This window comes from Mchenga conophoros, linkage group LG17 (assembly GCF_057382185.1).
Source record: "Mchenga conophoros isolate Kocher_MC1m ecotype Shallow Benthic linkage group LG17, M_conophoros_male_GT1.1, whole genome shotgun sequence".
In the NCBI taxonomy this organism is placed as follows: domain Eukaryota; kingdom Metazoa; phylum Chordata; class Actinopteri; order Cichliformes; family Cichlidae; genus Mchenga; species Mchenga conophoros.
In genome coordinates this window covers 8,502,233-8,524,941 of record NC_140542.1, presented here as the reverse complement: position 1 = coordinate 8,524,941, position 22,709 = coordinate 8,502,233, and the positions used below count along the sequence as shown (strand labels likewise).

General features: G+C 43.6%; 1 protein-coding gene and 1 long non-coding RNA gene across 3 annotated transcripts in view; both read left to right on the top strand.

The window, feature by feature from the left end:
• The window catches only part of LOC146555037 (ephrin type-B receptor 1-like), a 144,714-nt gene that overhangs the window by 68,549 nt on the left and 53,456 nt on the right, over positions 1-22,709 (top strand). For both annotated transcript variants that reach the window (XM_085251141.1, XM_085251140.1), the window contains exons 7-9: positions 70-332; positions 12,378-12,453; positions 13,891-14,015. In XM_085251141.1, the coding sequence (XP_085107267.1) occupies positions 70-332; positions 12,378-12,453; positions 13,891-14,015 (464 nt within the window). The remainder of the gene's footprint in view (positions 1-69; positions 333-12,377; positions 12,454-13,890; positions 14,016-22,709) is intronic.
• Positions 16,028-17,015, top strand: LOC146555038 (uncharacterized). Its single transcript, XR_014889126.1, has 2 exons — positions 16,028-16,150; positions 16,624-17,015. It is a non-coding gene; the product is annotated as an uncharacterized LOC146555038 (long non-coding RNA).

Here is a 22,709-nt window from a genome sequence, read left to right as displayed (position 1 = left end):
CACACAGACAGACAAATTCTTCCATGTAAACAGGTGACATTCCCTCTCACTCGTTATTTTTCTTTCCAGGTGTCCCTTCAGCTCCTCGCAATGTGGTCTCAGTGGTCAACCAGACATCGGTGATGTTGGAGTGGCACTCACCACGTGACACTGGACACCGCGACGACTTGTCGTATAATTTGTTGTGTCGCCGATGCCACAGCAATGAGCGTCGGGCTTGTCAGCCATGTGATGACAGCGTGGTGTTTGTTCCAGGCAAACAGGCGTTAAAGGAAACAAGGGTTGAGATCAGCAAGCTGCGGGCCCACACGTCGTACACCTTTGACATACAGGTTTGTCCACAGACGGAGGGCTGCCTCCCTTTTTCATGCTTTGTTTGTGCTGTGAAGAGATTTGTTGAGTGTTTACAACAGTGAAAAATCTATTTTGTGTATATCAAACAGGCACTTCGTGTAGGCCTAGACTCATTGTCAGTTAGTGGGAGTTGCATTCATGCTGGATTTGCAGCAGTTGCGGTGGACTCCAGAGGTGTACTAAAAACAGCAAAAATGCATCAAAGAAATTTTCATGCATAGTTCCAACACTCTCCCCAAAATGCCACTATTTAGCAATTTATTGGCCACATGACTCATGCGCCTCATCACACGAGCCAATGTGTCAAAAAAGGAGTTGACTCTGTTTATTAAGGCACACTGCCACGAGATTTAAATACGTGGGATTGTCCACCATTTCGTTTCAGAACTCAAGAAGCTTCTGGGATAAGAGATTAAACATCTTCAAGAAACTTAAAGAATCCAGTCACTTTCTTTCCAAGCTCCTTAGAATACCATGACATGGATGACTGAGAACCTACACAGACATTTCACAGCAAATGTGATGTTGATATTTACTGTATTTTAGTTGTATTTTTTTGTCCACTGTCAAGAACAGCAAAAGTTAGTACTTAAAAAAAGTAGTTATGCTTATTACCCACTTTAAAAACAACCTTGCTGTCAGCTATTTTTTGAAATGCAAATATTAACCATAATGCTCAAGGTTACTGAGGCTACATAGATGCTTGCTGACATGCAGGCTTTTATGCACAATCTGCAGTTATAACTCTCAACTTACAGGGTCACCCTGAAGTCTATAAAACTAGTACAATTGTGTCCCTTCAATCTTCTGCCATCTGCCTCATTTCCCATACACGTAAGTCTAAAATCAAGGCCAGTGGTATTAGAATTCAGTTCAATGAGTTCAATGACTCTACTAACTAGAGGTGGCTATTTTTTAAAAATAGAATCCAATCCCTGACTATATGAATAGTGTGGCCCATCTGTTGCGGGATGAATATGTCAATATTGATGAACGATAAATTTAGTCAATAAATCAATGTGCCCATATGTCTACTCGTCTTTTCATCCCATGCATTGAAATTTTTCCCCGTTATCATGAGAAACAGGGAGCATATGGGGGGGAAGCTGTACTGTTTGGTGAGAGCATCTACTACTAGAGGTGGGCAAGCATCGATACTATCGATACTAATCCATTAGGTACCAACCGGATCAATACAACACGATAGGATTGATATTTTGTATCTGTCCTCTAAGTTCAATATGTAGTCCACTGAATTGTTTTAAATAAAAATTCATTAGAAATTCTTCTCTTGGATTTTGTTTCTGGGATCTGCTGGAACCACTCACCTAGCTTGTGGGTCACTGCACCGAGTGCTCTGATTACCCCTGGGACCACTGTTACTTTCACACTCCACATCTTCTTGAGTTCTTCTCTTAGCCCTTGATACGTCTGTTCCTTTGTTCCTTTTTCCTGATGTTGTTATCACTTGGTATAGCTAATTCTATCTGTCTCAGGAATCTTTACACAGCCTGCACCTGGTGTCTTGCCTGGCGGGATAGACCCCAGCCTCCAGGGATCTTGTACTTAGATCTTGTTCCTGTGCTGCCATGATCAGTTCCTCTGTACTGTCTTTCAGACCAGCTTTGTCCAGCCACTAGTAGGATTTCTGAATGTTAGCTACTTCCTCTATCTGCCAGTGGTACATACCGTGCATGGGCCTGTCCTTCCATGGCTCCTCCTCTCCTTTCTTGGGTTTCGTTTACCTGAGGTATTCACTAAGCACGCAGTCGGTTGTGGACATCTTTCTGATTTACTCATGGATGTTTGTTGTCTCATTCTGGACAGTGGTTCTGACAATAACCAGTCCTTGGTCCTTCTTCCTTTCACTTAGCATGCAGTCTCAGGGTGCAGGATTTTGGGTGAAAACCATGCATAGTCAGGAGCTTCCTTGTTTCGATGTCAGTGGCTTCTATGTTCTCCTTTGGCCAGAAGGGTTCTTGATCATGGGCAGGGCGTTGGTGCTGATTGCCCAGGTATTGTTTTTTCCATTCAGCTGACTCCCCAGGACTTGCCTTACCCTCTGCAGGTATTTGGTGTTTGCCGCTTTTTAGCGACCTCTTCATGGTTCCCATTTCCCTGTGGGTAGTGCAATCCTCACAGTTCTGACTATCTTCCCTCTCTTTGTTACCATCGAACTACGCTTCTCCAGTCCGATTAACATTCCAATGTCGTTGCAGTGAATCGATGTCTTCTTCACTCTTGGCATACAGCTTGATGTCATCCATGTAGAGGAGGCAGCTAACAATTGCTTTATTCCTTAGTCTGGCTCTGTAGCCAGTCTTGTTAATGATCCTAATGAGGGGGATCAGGCCTATCCAGAACAACTATAGGGAAAGGCCATCTCCTTGGTAAACCCTGCACTTGATGGTGACATGTCCAGTTGGATAGTATTATTCGCCACATCCCCATTAAGTTCCTGTTGAAGGTGCTACGGGTCCTGTTGATCTTGTGTAGTTCTAGATATTCCAGGATCCGGAGCTGGTCTTTCAGCTGGTCTTTCAGTCTCGGTCTCTGGTATTTCTTGGTCTCTGCCAATTCCTTTCTGTGCCCTGCTCATGTGTTGAGCAATGTCCTTGTTCATATTAGTCGCTATGATGCCTGACATCATGTGGTACTGAGGCAGGTTATTGATTGGATGGGCACGGTTCTTTCTGGGGATCCTTGGGGATCAGGACTCCCTGGCCTTCATTTAGTCATACTGGGTATCTCTTGTCGATTAGCAGTTGGTTCATTTGTGCTACCAGACGTTCATGGAGTGAAGTCAGCTTTTTCAGCCAGTGAGCTTGAATTATGTTGGGGCCTGGTGTTGTCCAATACTTCATACTGGAGACCCTTTCTTTGATGTCTGCCACTGTGATGATTACTGGATCCTATTCAGGGAGATTGCTGTGGTTGTGCTGTGGGTTGCGTTCTTCTCCCATATGCTCTTCCAGTATTGCTCTGTCTTCAGTCTTCGTGGGGCTATTCTTACATAGCCATAACAAGACTGGAGGTGGGGCAGTGTCGCACTGTTTCCTTGGTTTATTCTCCTGATTTCCATCTCTCTGGTATTCCCGTTCAAGCGAGTGGTGACAGTCTAGGGAGGCTTACTGGATACAGACGCCCTGGTCAGGCATTGAACCTCTGAAGTTCAAAAGACGTGTAGTGTTACTAATGTGTGCTAGCTACCATTTTCCAGGGCCAGACCAAATGTGCACATTTACCCAAACTACACACGGTAATTACTTCTAATTCGCTCACTTCCAAATTTGCCTTTCTACACAACTTAATTAGTTCTGATTGGCTCTCGTCTGTCCTGAATATTTTCATATTATGTTCTTTTGTTGATGAAAGTGTTGGCTCATATAATCATAGTTTTTGTTCTCGTGCATTAGTTTGTTGTTTGATATTGTCTTGTTTTAAGCAAAGAAAAAAGGTTGTTGACGAAAACTATGACGTAAATTAACACTGGTTTTACCACAATTCAACCATGCATGAAAACATACTAACTACTCTAATAACACAAAGTTTTGAGGCAAAGTAAGATGTGCCTTTTATAGTCTTGATAGGAGGTACTATTTGATTAAGGGACACAGAATAAATAGAGCTTGGAGTAAGTCATTAGTAATTGCCAGCCTTTATTTGCTATGACTGAAGACATTGTTCAACCATCAAAATGATTAGTTGAGCTCATGACAAATATAATATGTGGCAGCTAATTAGATGGTCTTTAAAAAGCACTCCCAACCTGTTAATTGTGTCTCAGTGTTGGTGAGATGAAACACATTTGGAGATCTTAAAGCTTCGCAAAGGGACTAGCAGAATTTTTATTCCCTGATATTAAACTAGCTTCTTGTTTCTGATACCTAACTGACTACTAAACCACAGCAAGTGCCCAATAACAGATTAACAGCTGTAACTGGGAGAGCTGGGTCTCTGTATTTTTGTGCATGTTAAAGTTTAAATGACGCAGATACTGCATACACAAGAAAAGAGTGTGTCAGATGTTTTTTAAGCCTCTAAATAATTTACATCCATCTATTTTTCTTCCGCTTATCTAATTCTGATTCGTTGGGGTGGATGGGCCGGAGCCTATCCCAGCTGCCACAGGGTGAGAGGATGGGGCCAATATAGCCTGAAGTCTCTTAACCAAGCTTTCTTTAAGTGGTCATCGGGAATAGTTCTTCAGGCTTCTTGAAGAACATTACACAGCCTTTCTTTGGATATTGTTGCAGAATTTTTTCTCCCCATTTCTTAAAGACATGACTGTCAAATATTCTATCTAAAGAAAAACATGAAAGTATCACTGTGAATATCACGAGAGAGTCTGGTTCCTTAGATCTACAGGGTGGGCCATTTATATGGATACACCATAATAAAATGGGAATGGTTGGTGATATTAAAGTCCTGTTTGTGGCACATTAGTATATGTGAGGGGGCAAACTCCTCAAGATGGGTGGTGACCATGGTGGCCATTTAGAAGTCAGCCATCTTGGATACAACTTTTGTTTTTTCAATAGGAAGAGGGCCATGTGACACATCAAACTTATTGGTAATGTCACAAGAAAAACAATGGTGTGCTTGGTTTCAACGTAACTTTATTCTTTCATGAGTTATTTACAAGTTTCTGACCACTTATAAGATGTGTTCAATGTGCTGCCCATTGTGTTGGATTGTCAATGCAACCCTCTTCTCCCACTCTTCACACACTGATAGCAACACCGCAGGAGAAATGCCAGCACAGCCATCCAGTATCCGTAGTTTCAGGTGCTGCACATCTCGTATCTTCACACCATAGACATTGCCTTCAGATGACCCCAAAGATAAAAGTCTAAGGGGGTCAGATCGGGAGACCTTGGGAGCCATTCAACAGGCCCACGATGACCAATCCACTTTCCAGGAAACTGTTCATCTAGGAATGCTCGGACCTGGCACCCATAATGTGGTGGTGCACCACATTATTTTCTTGCTGGAAAAACTCAGGGAACGTGCCAGCTTCAGTGCACAAAGAGGGAAACACATCATCATGTAGTAATTTCAAATATCCAGTGGCCTTGAGGTTTCCATTGATGAAGAATGGACCCACTATCGTTGTACCCCATATACCACACCATACATCACTTTTGTTGTTCCAACAGTCTTGGGGGGATCCATCCAATGTGGGTTAGTGTCAGACCAATAGCGGTGGTTTTGTTTGTTAACTTCACCATTCACATAAAAGTTTGCCTCATTACTAAACAAAATCTTCTGCATGAACTGAGGGTCCTGTTCCAATTTTTGTTTTGCCCATTCTGCAAATTCTGTGCGCCGATCTGGGTCATCCTCGTAGAGATGCTGCAGTAGCTGGAGTTTGTAAGGGTGCCATTTGTGTGTAGCTAATATCCGCCGAAGGGATGTTCGACTAATGCCACTCTCAAGTGACATGCGGCAAGTGCTACGCTGTGGGCTCTTGCTGAATGAAGCTAGGACAGCCACTGATGTTTCTTCATTAGTGACAGTTTTCTTGCGTTCACATTTTGGCAAATCCAACACTGAACCAGTTTCACGAAACTCAGCAAGCAGTTTGCTAACTGTAGCATGGGAGATGGGTGGTCCCGTAGGGTGTCTTGCATTGAAATCTGCTTCAGTGACCCGGTTACTGCGTTCACCAGATATCAACACAATTTCGATCTGCTCCTCACGTGTTAACCTCTTCGACATGTCAATGGCTGTGAACAAAGAGAAACTTGTAAATAACTCATGAAAGAATAAAGTTACGTTGAAACCAAGCATACCATTGTTTTTCTTGTGACATTACCAATAAGTTTGATGTGTCACATGGCCCCCTTCCTATTGAAAAAACAAAAGTTGTATCCAAGATGGCTGACTTCTAAATGGCCATCATAGTCACCACCCATATTGAGGAGTTTGCCCCCTCACATATACTAATGTGCCACCAACAGGACTTTAATATCACCAACCATTCCCATTTTATTATGGTGTATCAGAATCAGAAAGGGTTTTATTGCCAAATGTTGAGCAGGTTTACAACATTAGGAAATTGCTGCGGTGCTTCAGTGCAAACATACTGTCATAAATTACGCTTAAATAGAGATGAAAATAAAAATAAGAATAAGAATTAAAAGTGCTAAGTAGATAGATATATACATGAGTGCAGGTGGTGATCAGTGCCAAACATGGAATGATGCAGTGATCACAGCGTAGGGTCATGTGTTAGTGGTGGGAACAGTCATACGCTTATTGTTCATGTGTCCAACAGCAGAGGAGAAGAAACTGTTCTTATGGCGAGAGGTTCTGGTGCGAATGGACCGGAGCCTCCTGCCTGAGGGGAGCAGGTCAAACAGACTGTGTCCAGGGTGAGAAGGGTCAGCTGAGATCCGAGCTGCATGCCCCAGTGTCCTGGAGGTGTACAGGTCCTGCAGAGATAGGAGTCTGCAGCCAATCACCTTCTCAGCAGAGCGCACAACACGCTGCAGTCTCTGTTTGTCCCTGATAGTGGCTCCAGCGTACCACACGGTGATGGAGGAGGTGAGGATGGACTCGATGATTGCAGTGGAGAATTGCATCATCGTCCGTGTTGGCAGGTTGAATTTCTTCAGCTCCCTCAGGAAGTACATCCTCTGCTGGGCTTTCTTAATGACGGAGGTGATGGTGGGCTCCCACTTCAGGTCCTGGGTGATGGTGGTACCCAGGAAGCGGAATGAGTCCACAGAGGTGATGGGGGTGTCAGTCAGGATGATGGGGGGGAGTGGGGCTGTGTGCTTCCTGAAGTCCAGAATAATCTCCACTGTCTTCTGGGCATTCAGCACCAGGTTGTTGTGGCTGCACCAGGACACCAGACGTTCAACCTCCCTCCTGTAGGCAGACTCATCCCCGTCCGAGATGAGTCCAATAACGGTGGTGTCATCTGCAAACTTGATTAGCTTGACAGACTGGTGGGTGGAGGTGCAGTAGTTGGTGTACAGGGAGAAGAGCAGAGGAGAAAGAACACAGCCCTGAGGGGAGCCGGTGCTGATGGTCCGGGAGTCCGAGACATTCTTTCCCAGCCTCACATGCTGCTTCCTGTCCATCAGGAAGTCAGTGATCCACCAGCAGATGGGATCAGGCACATTCATCTGGGAAAGCTTGTCTCGGAGATGGTCTGGAAGGATGGTGTTGAAGGCAGAGCTGAAGTCCACAAACAGGATCCTGGCGTAGGTTCCTGGGGAGTCCAGATGCTGCAGGATGAAGTGTAGGGCCATGTTGATGGCGTCATCTACAGACCTGTTGGCTCTGTATGCAAACTGCAGTGGGTCCAGGAGGGGGGCCGTGAGGGTCTTGAGATAGGAGAGAACCAGACGCTCAAATGACTTCATGACCACAGATGTCAGAGCCACGGGTCTGTAGTCATTTAATCCAGTGATCCTTGGTTTCTTGGGGACAGGGATTATGGTGGAGGACTTGAAGCAGGCAGGCACATGACATGCCTGCAGTGAGGAGTTGAAAATGCCAGAAAACACTGGGGCCAGCTCGTTTGCACAGTGTCTGAGGGTGGCAGGTGACACACCGTCTGGGCCGGGAGCTTTTCGAGCATTCAGACTCTTAAACTGCTTCCTCACACCTGCTTCATGAATATGAAGAGTTGTGGTGGGAGGAGGTGGTGTGAAATCCTCTTTTGTGTGGAGTGAGGAGGGGGGTGTTGTAGGTGAAGTGGTTGAAGGTGGTGATGGCTCTATGGAGGGGGGAGAGGTGGGGGAATGAGTGTCCAAAGTGTCTCTATTGTTGGGGCCGTTGGAGATGTGAAGGCTGCCTTATGGCTCGTCAAAACGGCAGTAAAAGGTGTTAAGGGTGTTGGCCAAGAGCAAGTCATCAGTGGAGTGGGGGGTTTTAGGCTTTCTCTTTTCCAGCCACAGCTTTTTGAGTTTAGGAGTAAACCAGGGTTTGTCATTGTTATAACTCACCCTGGTGCGTGATGGCACAATGCTGTCCTCACAGAAGTGGATATAGGAGGTGACAGTGTCCGTAAACTCGTCCAAGCTGTTAGAAGCAGCCTTCATTGTGTCCCAGTCTGTAGACTCCAAACACGTGCGAAGCTCCTCCACAGCCTCGTTGCTCCACAGTTTTTTGGTCCTCACGACAGGTTTGGAGAGCTTCAGCCTCTGTCTGTACGCGGGGATTAGGTGGATCATGACGTGGTCAGAAAGTCCGAGTGAATATATATATATATATATATATGGATATATATATATATATATATATGGATATATATATCCATATATATGGCCCACCCTGTACTATAATATATATAAAACACCCAGCACGCCCATGCGGGCGGTTTATCCTTCAAGCTCGGGTCCTCTACCAGAGGCCTGGGAGCTTGAGGGTCCTGCGCAGTATCTTAGCTGTTCCCAGGACTGCGCTCTTCTGGACAGAGATCTCCGATGTTGTTCCCGGGATCTGCTGGAGCCACTCGCCTAGCTTGGGAGTCACCGCACCTAGTGCTCCGATTACCACGGGGACCACCGTTACCTTCACCCTCCACATCCTCTCGAGCTCTTCTCTGAGCCCTTGGTATTTCTCCAGCTTCTCGTGTTCCTTCTTCCTGATATTGCTGTCATTCGGAACCGCTACATCGATCACTACGGCCGTCTTCTTCTGTTTGTCTACCACCACTATGTCCGGTTGGTTAGCCACCACCATTTTGTCCGTCTGTATCTGGAAGTCCCACAGGATCTTAGCTCGGCCATTCTCCACCACCCTTGGGGGCATCTCCCGTTTTGACCTCGGGACTTCCAGGTTACAGATGTTCCTGTACACTATGCCGGCCACTTGGTTATGGCGTTCCATGTATGCCTTGCCTGCTAGCATCTTGCACCCTGCTGTTATGTGCTGGATTGTCTCTGGGGCATCTTTACACAGCCTGCACCTGGGGTCTTGCCTGGTGTGATAGACCCCAGCCTCTATGGATCTTGTGCTCAGAGCTTGTTCTTGTGCTGCCATGATTAGTGCCTCTGTGCTGTCTTTCAGTCCAGCTTTGTCCAGCCACTGGTAGGATTTCTGGATATCAGCCACCTCCTCTATCTGCCGGTGGTACATACCGTGCAGGGGCCTGTCCTTCCATGATGGTTCCTCGTCTCCCTCCTCTTTCTTGGGTTTCTGCTGCCTGAGGTATTCACTGAGCACTCGGTCAGTTGGGGCCATCTTCCCAATGTATTCTTGGATGTTCGTTGTCTCATCCTGGACTGTGGTGCTGACACTCACCAGTCCCCGGCCCCCTTCCTTCCGCTTAGCGTACAGCCTCAGGGTGCTGGACTTGGGGTGAAACCCTCCATGCATGGTAAGGAGCTTTCTCCTCCTTTGGCCAGCCTATTACCCCAGCAGGGTACCTGATCACGGGCAGGGCGTACGTGTTGATGGCCCGGATCTTGTTCTTACCATTCAGCTGACTCCTCAGGACTTGCCTGACCCTCTGCAGGTACTTGGTGGTTGCAGCTTTTCTAGCGGCCTCTTCATGGTTCCCATTCGCCTGCGGGATCCCCAAGTACTTGTAACTGTCCTCTATGTCTGCAATGTTGCCTTCTGGTAGTTCAATCCCCTCAGTTCTGACTACCTTCCCTCTCTTTGTTACCATCCGACTACACTTCTCCAGTCCGAATGACATTCCAATGTCATTGCTGTATAGCCTGGTAGTGTGGATCAGTGAATCGATGTCTCGTTCACTCTTGGCATACAGCTTGATGTCATCCATGTACAGGAGGTGGCTGACAACTGCTCCGTTCCGTAGTCGGTATCCGTAGCCAGTCTTGTTAATGATCTCACTGAGGGGGTTCAGGCCTATGCAGAACAGCAGTGGGGACAGAGCATCTCCTTGGTAGATCCCGCACTTGATGGTGACTTGTGCTATGGGCTTGGAGTTGGCCTCTAGTGTTGTACGCCACATCCCCATTGAGTTCCTGATGAAGGCTCTTAGGGTCCCATTGATCTTGTACAATTCTAGGCATTCCAGTATCCAGCTGTGGGGCATTGAGTCATAGGCCTTCTTGTAATCAATCCAGGCAGTGCACAGGTTGGTCAGTCTGGTCTTGCAGTCTCGGCTGATTGTTCTGTCTACCAGTAGCTGGTGTTTTGCGCCTCTGGTATTCTTGCCAATTCCTTTCTGTGTCCCGCTCATGTATTGACCCATGTGCCTGTTCATCTTGGCCGATATGATGCCTGACAGGAGCTTCCATGTAGTACTGAGGCAGGTTATTGGTCGAAACCCGTAGCCGGTTACCAAGATTACGTGAAGTACCCTCAGAAGGTCTGCTAGATGATGTTAATGCAGCACTACGGGCAATACCTACAACCACGATTACCGACACTAACAAGCTGATCTACAATACGGCAGCAGTGATCAGTGAGATGCTTGGCTACAAGTTGAACAGCGACAAGGGGCAGTACCCTCCATGGAGAAGGAGGCTAGAGGGCAAGATCAAAGTAGCACGGAGGGAGGTTAGCCAACTAACGGAGTTGCAGAAAGGTGCGACAAATAAGGTGCCTAAGAAATACAGCAAGCTGTCCATACCTGAGGCCTTGGAAACTGCCAAGCAAAGACTCACAGCCTTGGCCAGCCGCTTGAGGAGGTACACCAGAGAGATAGAAGGCAGGAGAATAAACCAGCTGTTCTCCACAGAACCAGCAAAGGTGTACTCTCAGTGGCAAGGGAACAATAAGAGAACAGCACCACCAAGGCTGGAGACGGAGCAATACTGGAAGAGCATATGGGAGAAGGATGCAACCCATAACGGCAATGCTCAGTGGCTAGAGGATCTGAGGGCAGACCACAGCGACCTCCCTGAACAGGGTCCAGTAACCATCACAGTGGCAGATATCCAAGAAAGGGTCTCCAGTATGAAGAGTTGGACAGCACCAGGGCCCGACATGGTTCACGCCTACTGGCTGAAGAAGCTGACTGCACTCCACAAGCGTCTGGCAGCACAAATGAACCAGCTGCTAGTTAACGAGAGACACCCGGAATGGCTAACTGAAGGCCGGACGGTCCTGATCCCCAAGGACCCCAAGAAGGGACCGGTCCCCTCCAACTACCGACCAATAACCGACCAATAAATATATATATATATATATATATATATATATATATATATATATATATATATATATATATATATATATATATATACATACATACATACATACATACATACATACATACATACATACATACATACATGCATGCATGCATGCATGTATGTATGTATGTATGTGTATATATATATATATATATATATATATATGTGTATGTATGTATGTATGTATGTATGTATGTATGTATATATATATATATATATATGCACAGTAGTGTATTTCCAATTATTTTGTGGAGTTGCAGGTTATCATACCCTTGTAGATTACCTCATCTACTGTATAGCATTTCACTACAAAGCACACTACGATTTCTCCTACTGTGCACTCAGTCTAACCAAGTTACTGCTACACTGCAGCAGTACTATCATGTTTTTCATACTCACCTGACAAGCCTTAACTGTTTTAACATTATAAGTGAAACATACAATTTCGCTGCAAAGAAAAATGTGTGATTCTATCTATCAGAATCAGGCAGCCATACTTTCTAGGTCTCAAAGAAATGCATGAATCTGAGGTTTCCCTTATAATACTCAACATGTAATATAGTTAATGCTTTTGACAGTTGAACTTGTTAGCTTTGCTATTTTCATATGATTCTGGGGCATTAAACTTAGCTACTCTCTTAGCTTGCCAAATTTTACTAGCACCATTTGTCATTTCAGGCAAAAAACAACAGCGGTTGCTAGCTAAAATTGAGAAGCTAAAGGTAAATCATGTGCTAGTTGTTCAAGCTATCAGCCACCATTATTATTGTTTAACAGATGCATTGCTTGAATGGAAAGGCACCAAGAGCTATGAAGAGATGGGGGTGGAGAACTCAGTTCAAATAACTATTAACTTTAATGTCTGAGGGTGGAATAACCATTACTTTTCTATAGGCAGTCAACGGAGTCTCCAACAAGAGCCCTTACCCTGCCCAACAACTGTCAATCAACATTACAACCAATCAGGCTGGTAAGTTGGGAGAGCAATGACTCTTTGCGTGTGTGTGTGTGTGTGTGTGTGTGTGTGTAAGCATCTGTGTGTGTGCTAGCATACCCCGGGGCACTGTGGATTATGTGAGGGAGGGATGGCCGGAGAGATAAAGGAAATTGAGCTACAGCCTTTTAATTCATAAAACATGTTATGTGCTTGTCATCGCTCTGCCTGTTCTCGCTCTCCTTCCCCTTTCTCTCTCTTTCTTTCCTGCTCATCCACAGCTTTCATCGCTTTTCCTCCCCCTCCCTCAATTCTGCTTTTCTCAGCTTTCTCCCCCCTTTCCCTGCTTTCCTCACCCTAGGTCTCCCTCAGTATAATTCTTAGAGGCCATAAAGTGAGTGAGTTATTACTCCATCAATACTTTATGGAGACAGACACAAGTGATATTTCCACTGCTACCCAAATTTAGATTTAAAAGCCGCTTTGCTATGGAAAAACACATCATTTACCTCATCTACAGCACCCCTGGCTCATTCCTAATCGAAACATGATCCATTGTCACCCTGCCGTTTTCTGAGCGCATTTGTTACCGCTGTTGGATGCGAGGCTCTCTTATCCCTGAAATCTTTTAGGACTCAACAAAAACTGATTTATTTTTCAGGTTGACTGCACTGGGGGAGATTTTAAAATTATGCAATAGCTTTTGAGTGTATTTCATTGGACTTTAGGGATGTAAAACTCAACACTGTGTATGTGTGTGTGTGTGTGGGGGGGGCGGCTCAATTGTGGCTATGTGAGGAAAAAAAAAGACTGTGGGGTTTTCAGGTGACAGATCGCTCATGCTGTCAAATTATTTCTCCAGCAGAAGTATACACCTCTTGAGGCATCATAGCATTTACTGTGCGTTATAGCTGCTCTATGAAATTATGGTGACTCAGCTGTGTAAGATGCATACAGTCTATTTAGGATATAATGGCTTTCAGCAGAATCCCCATAAAACCAAGAAGACAAATTCTCTTGAGGTTTTTTGTCCTTTAAAACACTAATTTAATTAAATTTAAAACAGTGTAGTACATCTCCAGATGCTGTGTGATATTAGTCTTCTTCTCGCCTCATATTTCCACTTGAGACTATCAAAGCACAAAAGTGATGAAAGCCATCACATAAAACGATCCAGAAGCTGAACCATGAAATACATTACAGCCAACAGCTTCTCGTTCCCAAAATTATGGGTTAAAAATGCATCGCAGACATAGCTCTTGTTTCCCCATCAGTGACAAGTGCAGTAATTTGTTTTCATGAGCTTGGAAGAGGAAACATTTTTCTCCTTTGAGTGCAAATAATCTTTGGCAATATGTCATTAAACTCTGTATTTCCATATTTATGGTGTTTAAACATGCTAGCAAGTCTTTTAACTGCCTAATTGATTGTGTATTCTTGTGTGCGTATGTATGTGTGTGCGCTTTTTATCAGCTCCCTCAGCAGTTCCCATAATGCACCAAGTGAGCTCAACAAGTCGCAGTTTCTCGTTGTCATGGCCACCGCCCGAACAGCCCAATGGAATTATCCTCGACTACGAGATACGATACTATGACAAGGTAGGGTGGGATGATAAATGTCTGTGTTTGTCTCTGTGTCTGTGCTTTTTGGTGCTATAGTCGCTGGCAGTAACTCATTAGTCAATAAAGCAGGCAAATCAATATCAACTTCATCAGAGTCATCCATTATCAGGACTGTTACTAAAGACCAGCAGGATTCTCACTTCTGCACAAACACCTCAGCCATTAAGAACTTGAATAAAAGTAACACCAACCATTTTGGTAAAACTACACGTATAGTTCTGTGCAAAAAGTTATGAGCCACCACTGCGTACTTTATATTTTGCTTCCAAGAAACCCAAAAGTTCTTGTAATTTTTAAAAATGGTCCTCAGATGCTTTCTTTTTTCTCTGAACACTGTTTTTTCACTCATTTTTAGTCCAGTCCTTATACCTGACCATTTTTAGAGAAATGAATAGCACAAGCACCCAATTAACTTGTGGGGATAGGTTAATTGGATAATCCAAATTGCCAATAGGTGTGAATGTGCGAGTGAATGTGAGTGTGAATGGTTGTCTGTCCCTATGTGTTAGCCCTGCGACAGACTGGCGACCTGCCCAGGGTGTACCCTGCCTCTCGCCCTATGACAGCTGGGATAGGCTCCAGCGCCCCCCGCGACCCTGAAAAGGATAAGCGGAAGCGAATGGATGGATGGATGGATGAATAGCACCTAATTAAAGGCATTAACCAGTGTTGTGTCTACACATAACAGACAACTTATCAAAAAAACATTTTTAATTTTATCTTTAGGCACTGTGTTACCAGCAACCTGTCACAAAACAGACACTTTGATAGGCATACAATAATATTTTTGTACTAACAAGGTGATTGTCAAAGAGATATTAGCTAAAAACTTGGCATGTGACAACACGGTGTGTAGTGTGTCGTTGAAACATTTGAGGAAACTGGACAAACAGAGGACAGAAGGAGTGTCAGATCTTAAAAACTGTCTGCAGTGAAAAATGTCTGAATGCTATGTCCTTAAGAAACAGGAAAAAGTCCAACAAAGATCTAATCAGAGAAATGCATCTTCCTCTTCAGCTGATCCATTAGCAGTTCACTGAAGCTTCATCAGAAATGGTCTCGGTGGAAGAGTGGCTTTCAATTAGCCAAAAAAATGATGAAGCCAGGAGTCCGCTGTTCTAGTTGCTCTAGTGACCCTTGAACCCCCTCTAGCCATCGATCTGGTGGGTAACAGACGTCACTTTTACAAATATGCGATATGTGATGTCTTGATAAACCAAGCAGATATTTGAAGTTTACACAGCTACATTAAAATATGTTAAAAGTTTATTTTGTGACCCAGAAAGAGTAATAAGAGTAATAATAAAACTAAGTAGCTGCAGCCATTGTTGGAAACTGGAATTGGCTGGGCCGCGCTATGAATTCTGGGATATGGTGGGCCACGAAGGATACACCCGACCCATCCTTCAAATCTTAGGAAAAGGAGGACGCATTTGTCGGCCGCATTCGGAGGAGTCTACGAATTGGGACAGCCTTCATTGTGTCACTGTGGCGTAATTGGTCTAAAAATGCAGCCTCGGGAGGATGCAGCCTACGTTTTGGGACACAGCTAAGGTGGAGCCTCTCATGGTTTGGGGCTGTATTTCACAAAGTGTTGTTGGGGATTTTCAAGATTGATGGAATTATGAACACTGAAAAGTCCTGTCAGATTTTTGATCCATCATGCAGTACCATCTGGAAACCATCTGATTGGCAAGTGTAGCCCAGTGGCAAACAGATGGAATTAGAGACTGTTTATTGTAATTATTATTAAAGGTGTTTTATTTTGTTCAGTTAAAAGCACTCATGATTGGAGAGAGACTCTAAAGAAAAAATCCAAATTATTTTGTATGGAATTGCATTATTTGTGTTATTTATTTATTTATTTTGTTTCTCAAAGGTTATTTTTTGACCTGGATACAAATGCAGTCCAACCAATGGGATTGTTTGTCCCGCCTTGGTTTTCACGTTTGGTTGCGCTGCTAAGGCTGCTTAGACCACACGCGCCATAGCAGTACCTGTGGGGAAAACGTGGTAGCTGTTGAAACAGCGAAGCTGTTGGTGTCTGCTTGATTAGCCGCCAGATTTGGATAGCCGAAGCTAGTTTTATGAATACGAAGTGCTTTGCACTGGTGAGTAATGAAACTGTTATAGCCGCTGATCGGCATCCTGAAATGTTAATGTTGTTCGCTTCAAAAAACAAACGCTAATGGTGACGGTACTATGCAAGTAGCTAGCGAGTGTGCTAAACGCTCACTCCCGTTGGTTGTTAAGCGTTAGTTGAGAACTTATTAGCTGTTGTTAGGTTAAGGAAAAAACAGTATGTCTATCTGTATTGAAATGTTTTATTGTGTTACTTTTATTCATCACTGTTGTTACTTGACCGTGAGCAGAGTATATTGAGTTTGCTGCTTTTAATGAGCAGTGTGAATTGCTTTAATGATTGGTGATAGCTACATTGCCATGTAATGAAAACGTTTAGAATTTGATTAGTTGTACAACATTAGAAATTGAAACACATTTTGTTCATGATTTATACTTTAAACAGAAGTGTTAGTTAAGTGTGAACCATGTTCATTTGAAGTAATTCTGACCTCACTCTTAGGTCAGGTTTTTTGAGTTGGAGAAAGGAGCCGAGACTCCTCGGAGAACATTGGATTACAGACTTTGTGGAAATCCGCAGAAGAGGAATAATTTTCCATTGCAATGGATGGCGAGCCACAGCCCATTTGGAATTGAATCTTGAAGTCTGGTTGCCTGAACTGTGGTAGGACAAAACAGTGCAAACCATACATCGATCGTGGACTGAACTCACACCAATAACTCACCAGATCACCAAACAGGCCTGATCTGGATCCTATTGACACTTTAAAAGACCCGGGTCTAACATTCTTTTCTTTTTTATTTTGGGTATCTGTGCGCGCACACACAATTTTGGTTGTTATTGTAAAGGCAATACAGTGCACAAATTTCAAATACAGTTGAACTATTGCTTCATCATTTGCAGTTGTGTTTTCATTGTGGTTACCCATCCTCTGGGCTCCTGTCGTTCCTGAAATCTTCTGATTTGCCCATTGTTTATATATTTTGTTACATACTGGTTACACAAGAGCTGAATTTTTCAGCATGAAAATGATCGCAAACACACTACTAGTGCAGTAGAAACCCAGATAGAAAACAAAAAGGCACATAATGGATTGGCCTCCCTAACATCATTAAAGCAATGTGGGATCATCCCAGAAGAGAGTAGAACAAAAGGCAGTCCTTCAAGAAGCTTAGGGAACTATTCCTGAAGGCTGCTTAAAGAAATGATAAGAAAGCTTGCCCAAAACAGTCTGTGTTGAAGACTAATGGCGATCATATGAAATGACTTGACTTTCAAGCTGGTTACATTTATATAAACTCTGATTTTGTCTTAAATACTGTATTTCTATGGATGTTTCTGCATGTTTCAATAAATCCCTACACCGATTTCACATTTTCCTAGCAAAATATAGACTCACGCACAGCACTGCACTTTCTGCTTTTTTACTAGGGGCTCTTAATGGTTTCACATATGTTACAGTGTCCGCTGTCACTAATAGTGTTCTATTGTTTGCTGGGTGTGAGATCATTTCCTAGATTTATCTTGCTCACCGTGGTGATGTAGAGTTCAAGTTCCCATCTTCATCAACAATAAAGCATTAATTATAAACACACATCAGGAGCTCACAGAAGTGTTGTTGCTAGGTAGATATTGTATGTGCTACCTTATGTTTCCAGATTTAGTCCCTTGGAAAACACAAAAAACAGCAAACAAAAAACAAACAAAAAAACATGTTACTGAAAGAAATTAGATGTGTTTAATATTAATAAGGAGGAGAGGCTGATAGCAATTTTAAAATATTCACCAAAAAAAGAATAGTTAGGTACTACATCTATCCAGGAGTTTAAGAAAATAAGGGGGTAGGATAACTCCAGGCAGCGGATGGAAGAGAACCAGTTTTTAAAATTTAATAATTGAAATTTTTTCATCTATCAAAGAGAAGCTTCAAAAGTGTATTGGGTATGGCGATAATTTATACAGGCATGATGTTATGTTTTTAATACTTGACAGAAGATTACGGGCTGTCTGGTAGTTTCATAGACTCCTTGAGAACATCCATCCAACAGCAGCAGACACCATGACAAATGTTTCTGAACGTGTCTGTTCTCCATCATATCGTTCAAGAAACTCAGTACTCAGTACTGCCGTTTTTGTAATACCGTTGTTATTAAATATTTCTTGTCATTTAGTATGAAAACTGCAGCTTGATAAAAATCATCATCACTGGGTTTGGTGGCTGATCAACATGGCAATTATTTCAGGACAGCTGAAGGCAGAAACCTGTCAGCATATTTCTGCAATTTATAGCTCTTATAAATGATGTATTTTTGTCTCCCACTCGTGCTGAATGCCTATTCATGTATCATCTTTTATGCAATATTATTTCCTAATAAGTCAGGATTGATCTTAGAGCTACAATGCATATTTAATGGGGCCTGCAGCCATACTGACAGGGTTTTACAGTGATGTAGAGCCTTTCTTTTTTCAACCACACATAAATTGTTGATCGTATTTGTGCAGGAAGGATGAGTGTCCATTCATTAACAACTGGCTTTAAAAAGCTGTTTTCAGACAATGAGGACCGCCTCCCTCCAACTCAGCGTTTCACTGAATCGAACACGAACAAAGGGAGTAGTTTGGGCTGCTGCAGCTTTGTTATCGGTAACATGCAATATAAGATCAAATTAGGATTTGTGAAGATGAAAATTAAATCAACCATTAGGCTAATCAGGAGCAGTAAGAGCTCATGCTGATCTTGGGAGTCTCAAGCAGCTAATTCTTTAGTCTTTACTGAAAACTTTAGAAGACAAATGGACAGTAATTTAGACAAATTTCCCCAAAACCTTTCCAGCTAATCCGATCCTAGCTGAAATATTAAATATTTAGGTAGCCACACAAGACGGCGATATCTTTTGTTGCTGTTTTACAGGAAAATATTCATTGGCAGTCATGTATACAGCTCCGATGCATTTATTCAATTTACTGCTTATGTTGTTTTGTCTGTTCCAAAGTCTGCGAGGCGGGATATCATAGTGTTTGTAGACTGCAGCCGCTAATATTTCTCTATTGTTTGCTGAGTAAGATGGTGTCCTAGATTCATCTCCTCAGCATTCTCTGTTGCTGTGGGCTTCAGGTCTCTCCGTGGACCTCAGTACATGCCCGAAGTCAGCACAGAGCACTGATATTACATAGTTACCTTTATCTTAAAAGGGCAAAGCCTTTCACCCCAGAGAGATGGAGTCTGCCACAGAAAAGAGAACAAGAAGCATCCGTTCTTCCAGGCCAGAGTGTTGAGGATTTCTGTTCCAGGCAGGCAAGGTTGAAGGAAAATGATCGATATTCAAAATGATCCTTTGTAGCTTTCTTTTACTCCTATTGTTCCTGTTTCGCAAAGGCCAGAAATGTGCTCCGAGAGAAGAACCACTTGTGTCCATTAGCTGAACTCTTTGGAAGTTTTCTTTATTCTTCCCTACCCTGACCCTCTGAGTTATACTGAGAATAAAAGGAAACTCTCAGTCTCAGTACTTGATCTCCTGCACAAGAGGGATGCCCACATTCTCCATCTATCATTTCTTTAGGCCAGGTCAAGTTAGTCCAGACATTCTTCTCCTTAGCAGCGTCTCCTAGCACATCCTGAGGGATCCAGAGGCATTCCAGTACCACATCAGATATACATAAAATCCTTTCACAAAGTCCGAGTCTACCCTAGGGTCTCCTACATGATGCATATGCCCTGAAAATCTCCAAAGGGAGGCACCCTGAAGTCAGCCTTATGAAATGCCTGAACCACTTTAGCTTTTTAGAAATAAAGGAGCACCAGCTCTATTCTGTTCTCCCTCAGGATTGATTGAACTATTTCTAAAGTTTAAGCTCAGCCACCCTATAGAAGAAATTATTTTTAGTTGGTTATAACTGTATTTTTTTCTGGAATAAAGTTTATTATTGTGAGTAATTTTTCAGATAAAAGCAACCAGAAACCTGCTTCTCCTTTTAGGAATATGAAGGTTGTTGTGGTGGAGGGGTTATTAATCCAAAGGAGGTGAACAAAACAAGGTCATTGCTGCCACCTGTAACAAAACCTTGGAGGGGAACCTCCACAACCAAAGTAGTGCTTTAGCATAGGGCTTGGCTGTAGAGTCCAGAAGAGCAGGAGACTCACCAGTGCCTATCTCACCACTGTAGAGACATGCCCTGGAGTTGGATTCATTTTTAGGATTTGACCTTGGCATGCTAATCATGTGAACTTCCATGTTCTCTATATATACTGCTTCACAAAAAGGAAAACCTTTTGAAAACCCCCAAAACAGGAATGGTTTTAAAGGTGGAGGCCACTGACATTTTTTCTCTCCCCGTCTTTTCTGACAATTTTTTGCACTAGTTCAGTTAGGGTCAGTCACCGGTGGCATGAGGTGACACCTGGACCCCACAGAGGTTCCAAAGGTAGTTCAATTCCTCTAGGATGGGACATGAATACATGGCATCACCAAGAGATTTGCTCTGTCGCTCAACACAGTCTCAAGAGCATGGAGGAGATTCCAGGACACCGACAGCTACTCCAGGAGAAATGGACAGGACTGTAATAGATTCTTAACCCATCAGTAGGACCGATATCTGCTCCTTTGTGGAAGGAGAAACAGGATGAGCACTGCCAGAGCTACAAAATAAACCTCCAGCAGGACACTGGTGTGAATGTCTCTGACCAAATATCAGAAACAAACTACATGAGGCTAGCCTGATGTCCTCTAGTGGGCTCTGTGCTCACTGGCCGACACTGTGGCATTTGCCAGAACACCAGAATATGCCTTTGACAGATAAGAGCCGGTTTACCCTGAGCACATGTGACAGACGTGAAGGGGTCTGGAGAACAAATGAAGAATGTTCGCTCAGCACGACAGGTTTGGCGGTGGGTCAGTGATGGTGGGGTGAGGCATATCCACAGAGGGGCGCAGAGACCTCTACAGGATTGGCAACAATACACTGGCACACTGTGAAATCCACTGTCAGACACTACACTGGTGCAGTGGGTCCTGGTTTCCTCCTGTTGCACAATAATGCCTGACCTCATGTGGCAAAAGTTTGCAGACAGTTTGTGGAAGATAAAGGAGTTCATACTGACCGGCTCCCATGCTCGCCTGACCTAAATCCAATAGGACGCGTCTGGGACGTTATGTTTCAGTTCATCAGACACTGCAAGGTTGCACCACAGACTGTCCAGGAGCTCAGTGATGTCCTGGTCCAGATCTAGGAGGAGATGCCCCAGGACACCATCTGTGGTCTCAGTAGGAGCATGCCCCGATGTTGTCAGGCATGCACATAAGCACATTGAGAACATACAAACCATTGAGTGCCATGTTGAGTGGCTGGGGTGAATTTTCAGTAAAATGGGCTGGTCTGCCACATACTTTTCTTCACTTGGATTTACAAGGTGTCTTTGAATTAGGCCCTCTGTATGTTTGTAATTTTCATTTCCATCAAACAATGTAACATCCCTTCATTCCTAACACATTACCTGATCAGTATAGATATGCAGGCAGCATGATTTTCCCCCCCCCATTGAGATCAGATCTATATTCTGATTTGTTTCTTTCATTTTTTCGAGCAGCGTAGATGCTTCTAGCTTTGTGATCAGATTTCCATTCTGTGGATGCACTCCAGATATGAAGCAGTTTCTTGTGCAGACAGAATATTATTTACCCTTCTGGAGTCAGTGTTTTGCAAAAGAGATCACAATATGAATGTCTTGCTGCAGCGTTGATAACAGTGTTACTCCAGCTTTTGTAATGTAGAATAGTGGAAGATCATTTAATCTTGTTAACCGATTCACTCAAAAGCAGAAACACTAAACCACCAATTTATCCCCTCAGTGGGTGTTTTTCAAAGCTCCTACCAGTCTTCTGTGAGGCTGTCTTACTGAAGCAATCAAGCCTTCAGCTGCCTGTAGTGGACAAGGTCCTAATTTGTATGAACCAGGAGACTATGGAACAAAAGACTTCATAGTCTAGCTTGAATAGCGAATGTCAGACCAGAGGCACCAATGTGAGCCTCTGATTCAGTGGAAAAACATGCAGGTTCTGATTGCTTTCCTATCAAAGAAGTTGCTCTAGGAAAGAAAATTGTGAAGAGAAAGGAAAATTGCGACAGCATATCTTGTCTTTGTAATTCCGCAAATAGGAAGCAATGCATTTCGAGACTCCGAGTTAAATTACTCCCATATCTATCACCCAAAGGTAAATATAAGAATGTCCTCATCTTTTTTTGAAGCAGAGCCAACAGCTGCAAAAACAGACAGACTTTTGCTGCAGACAGATTAAAAACAAAGAGTGAAGCACCTACAAGGGATTGTGTAACATACACCAAACAGAGCGCGTGCCTCCTCAGCCACGGATCACATTTCATTCCCCACCATCCTTCAGTCCTTCGCACAAGATCTGAAGAAAATTGTTTTTGGCATTTTTTGGAATACCACTGCTTCTCCCTGTGCTCATTTTTTTCTTTTTAATACGCACTGTCAGCGAGTTGGTACTTCCATAACTCATTGAAACTCTCAACTGTGAGCGCAAGTACAAACTTTAAATGCCCAGTACTCTTGTCAACTGTTTTTGTTA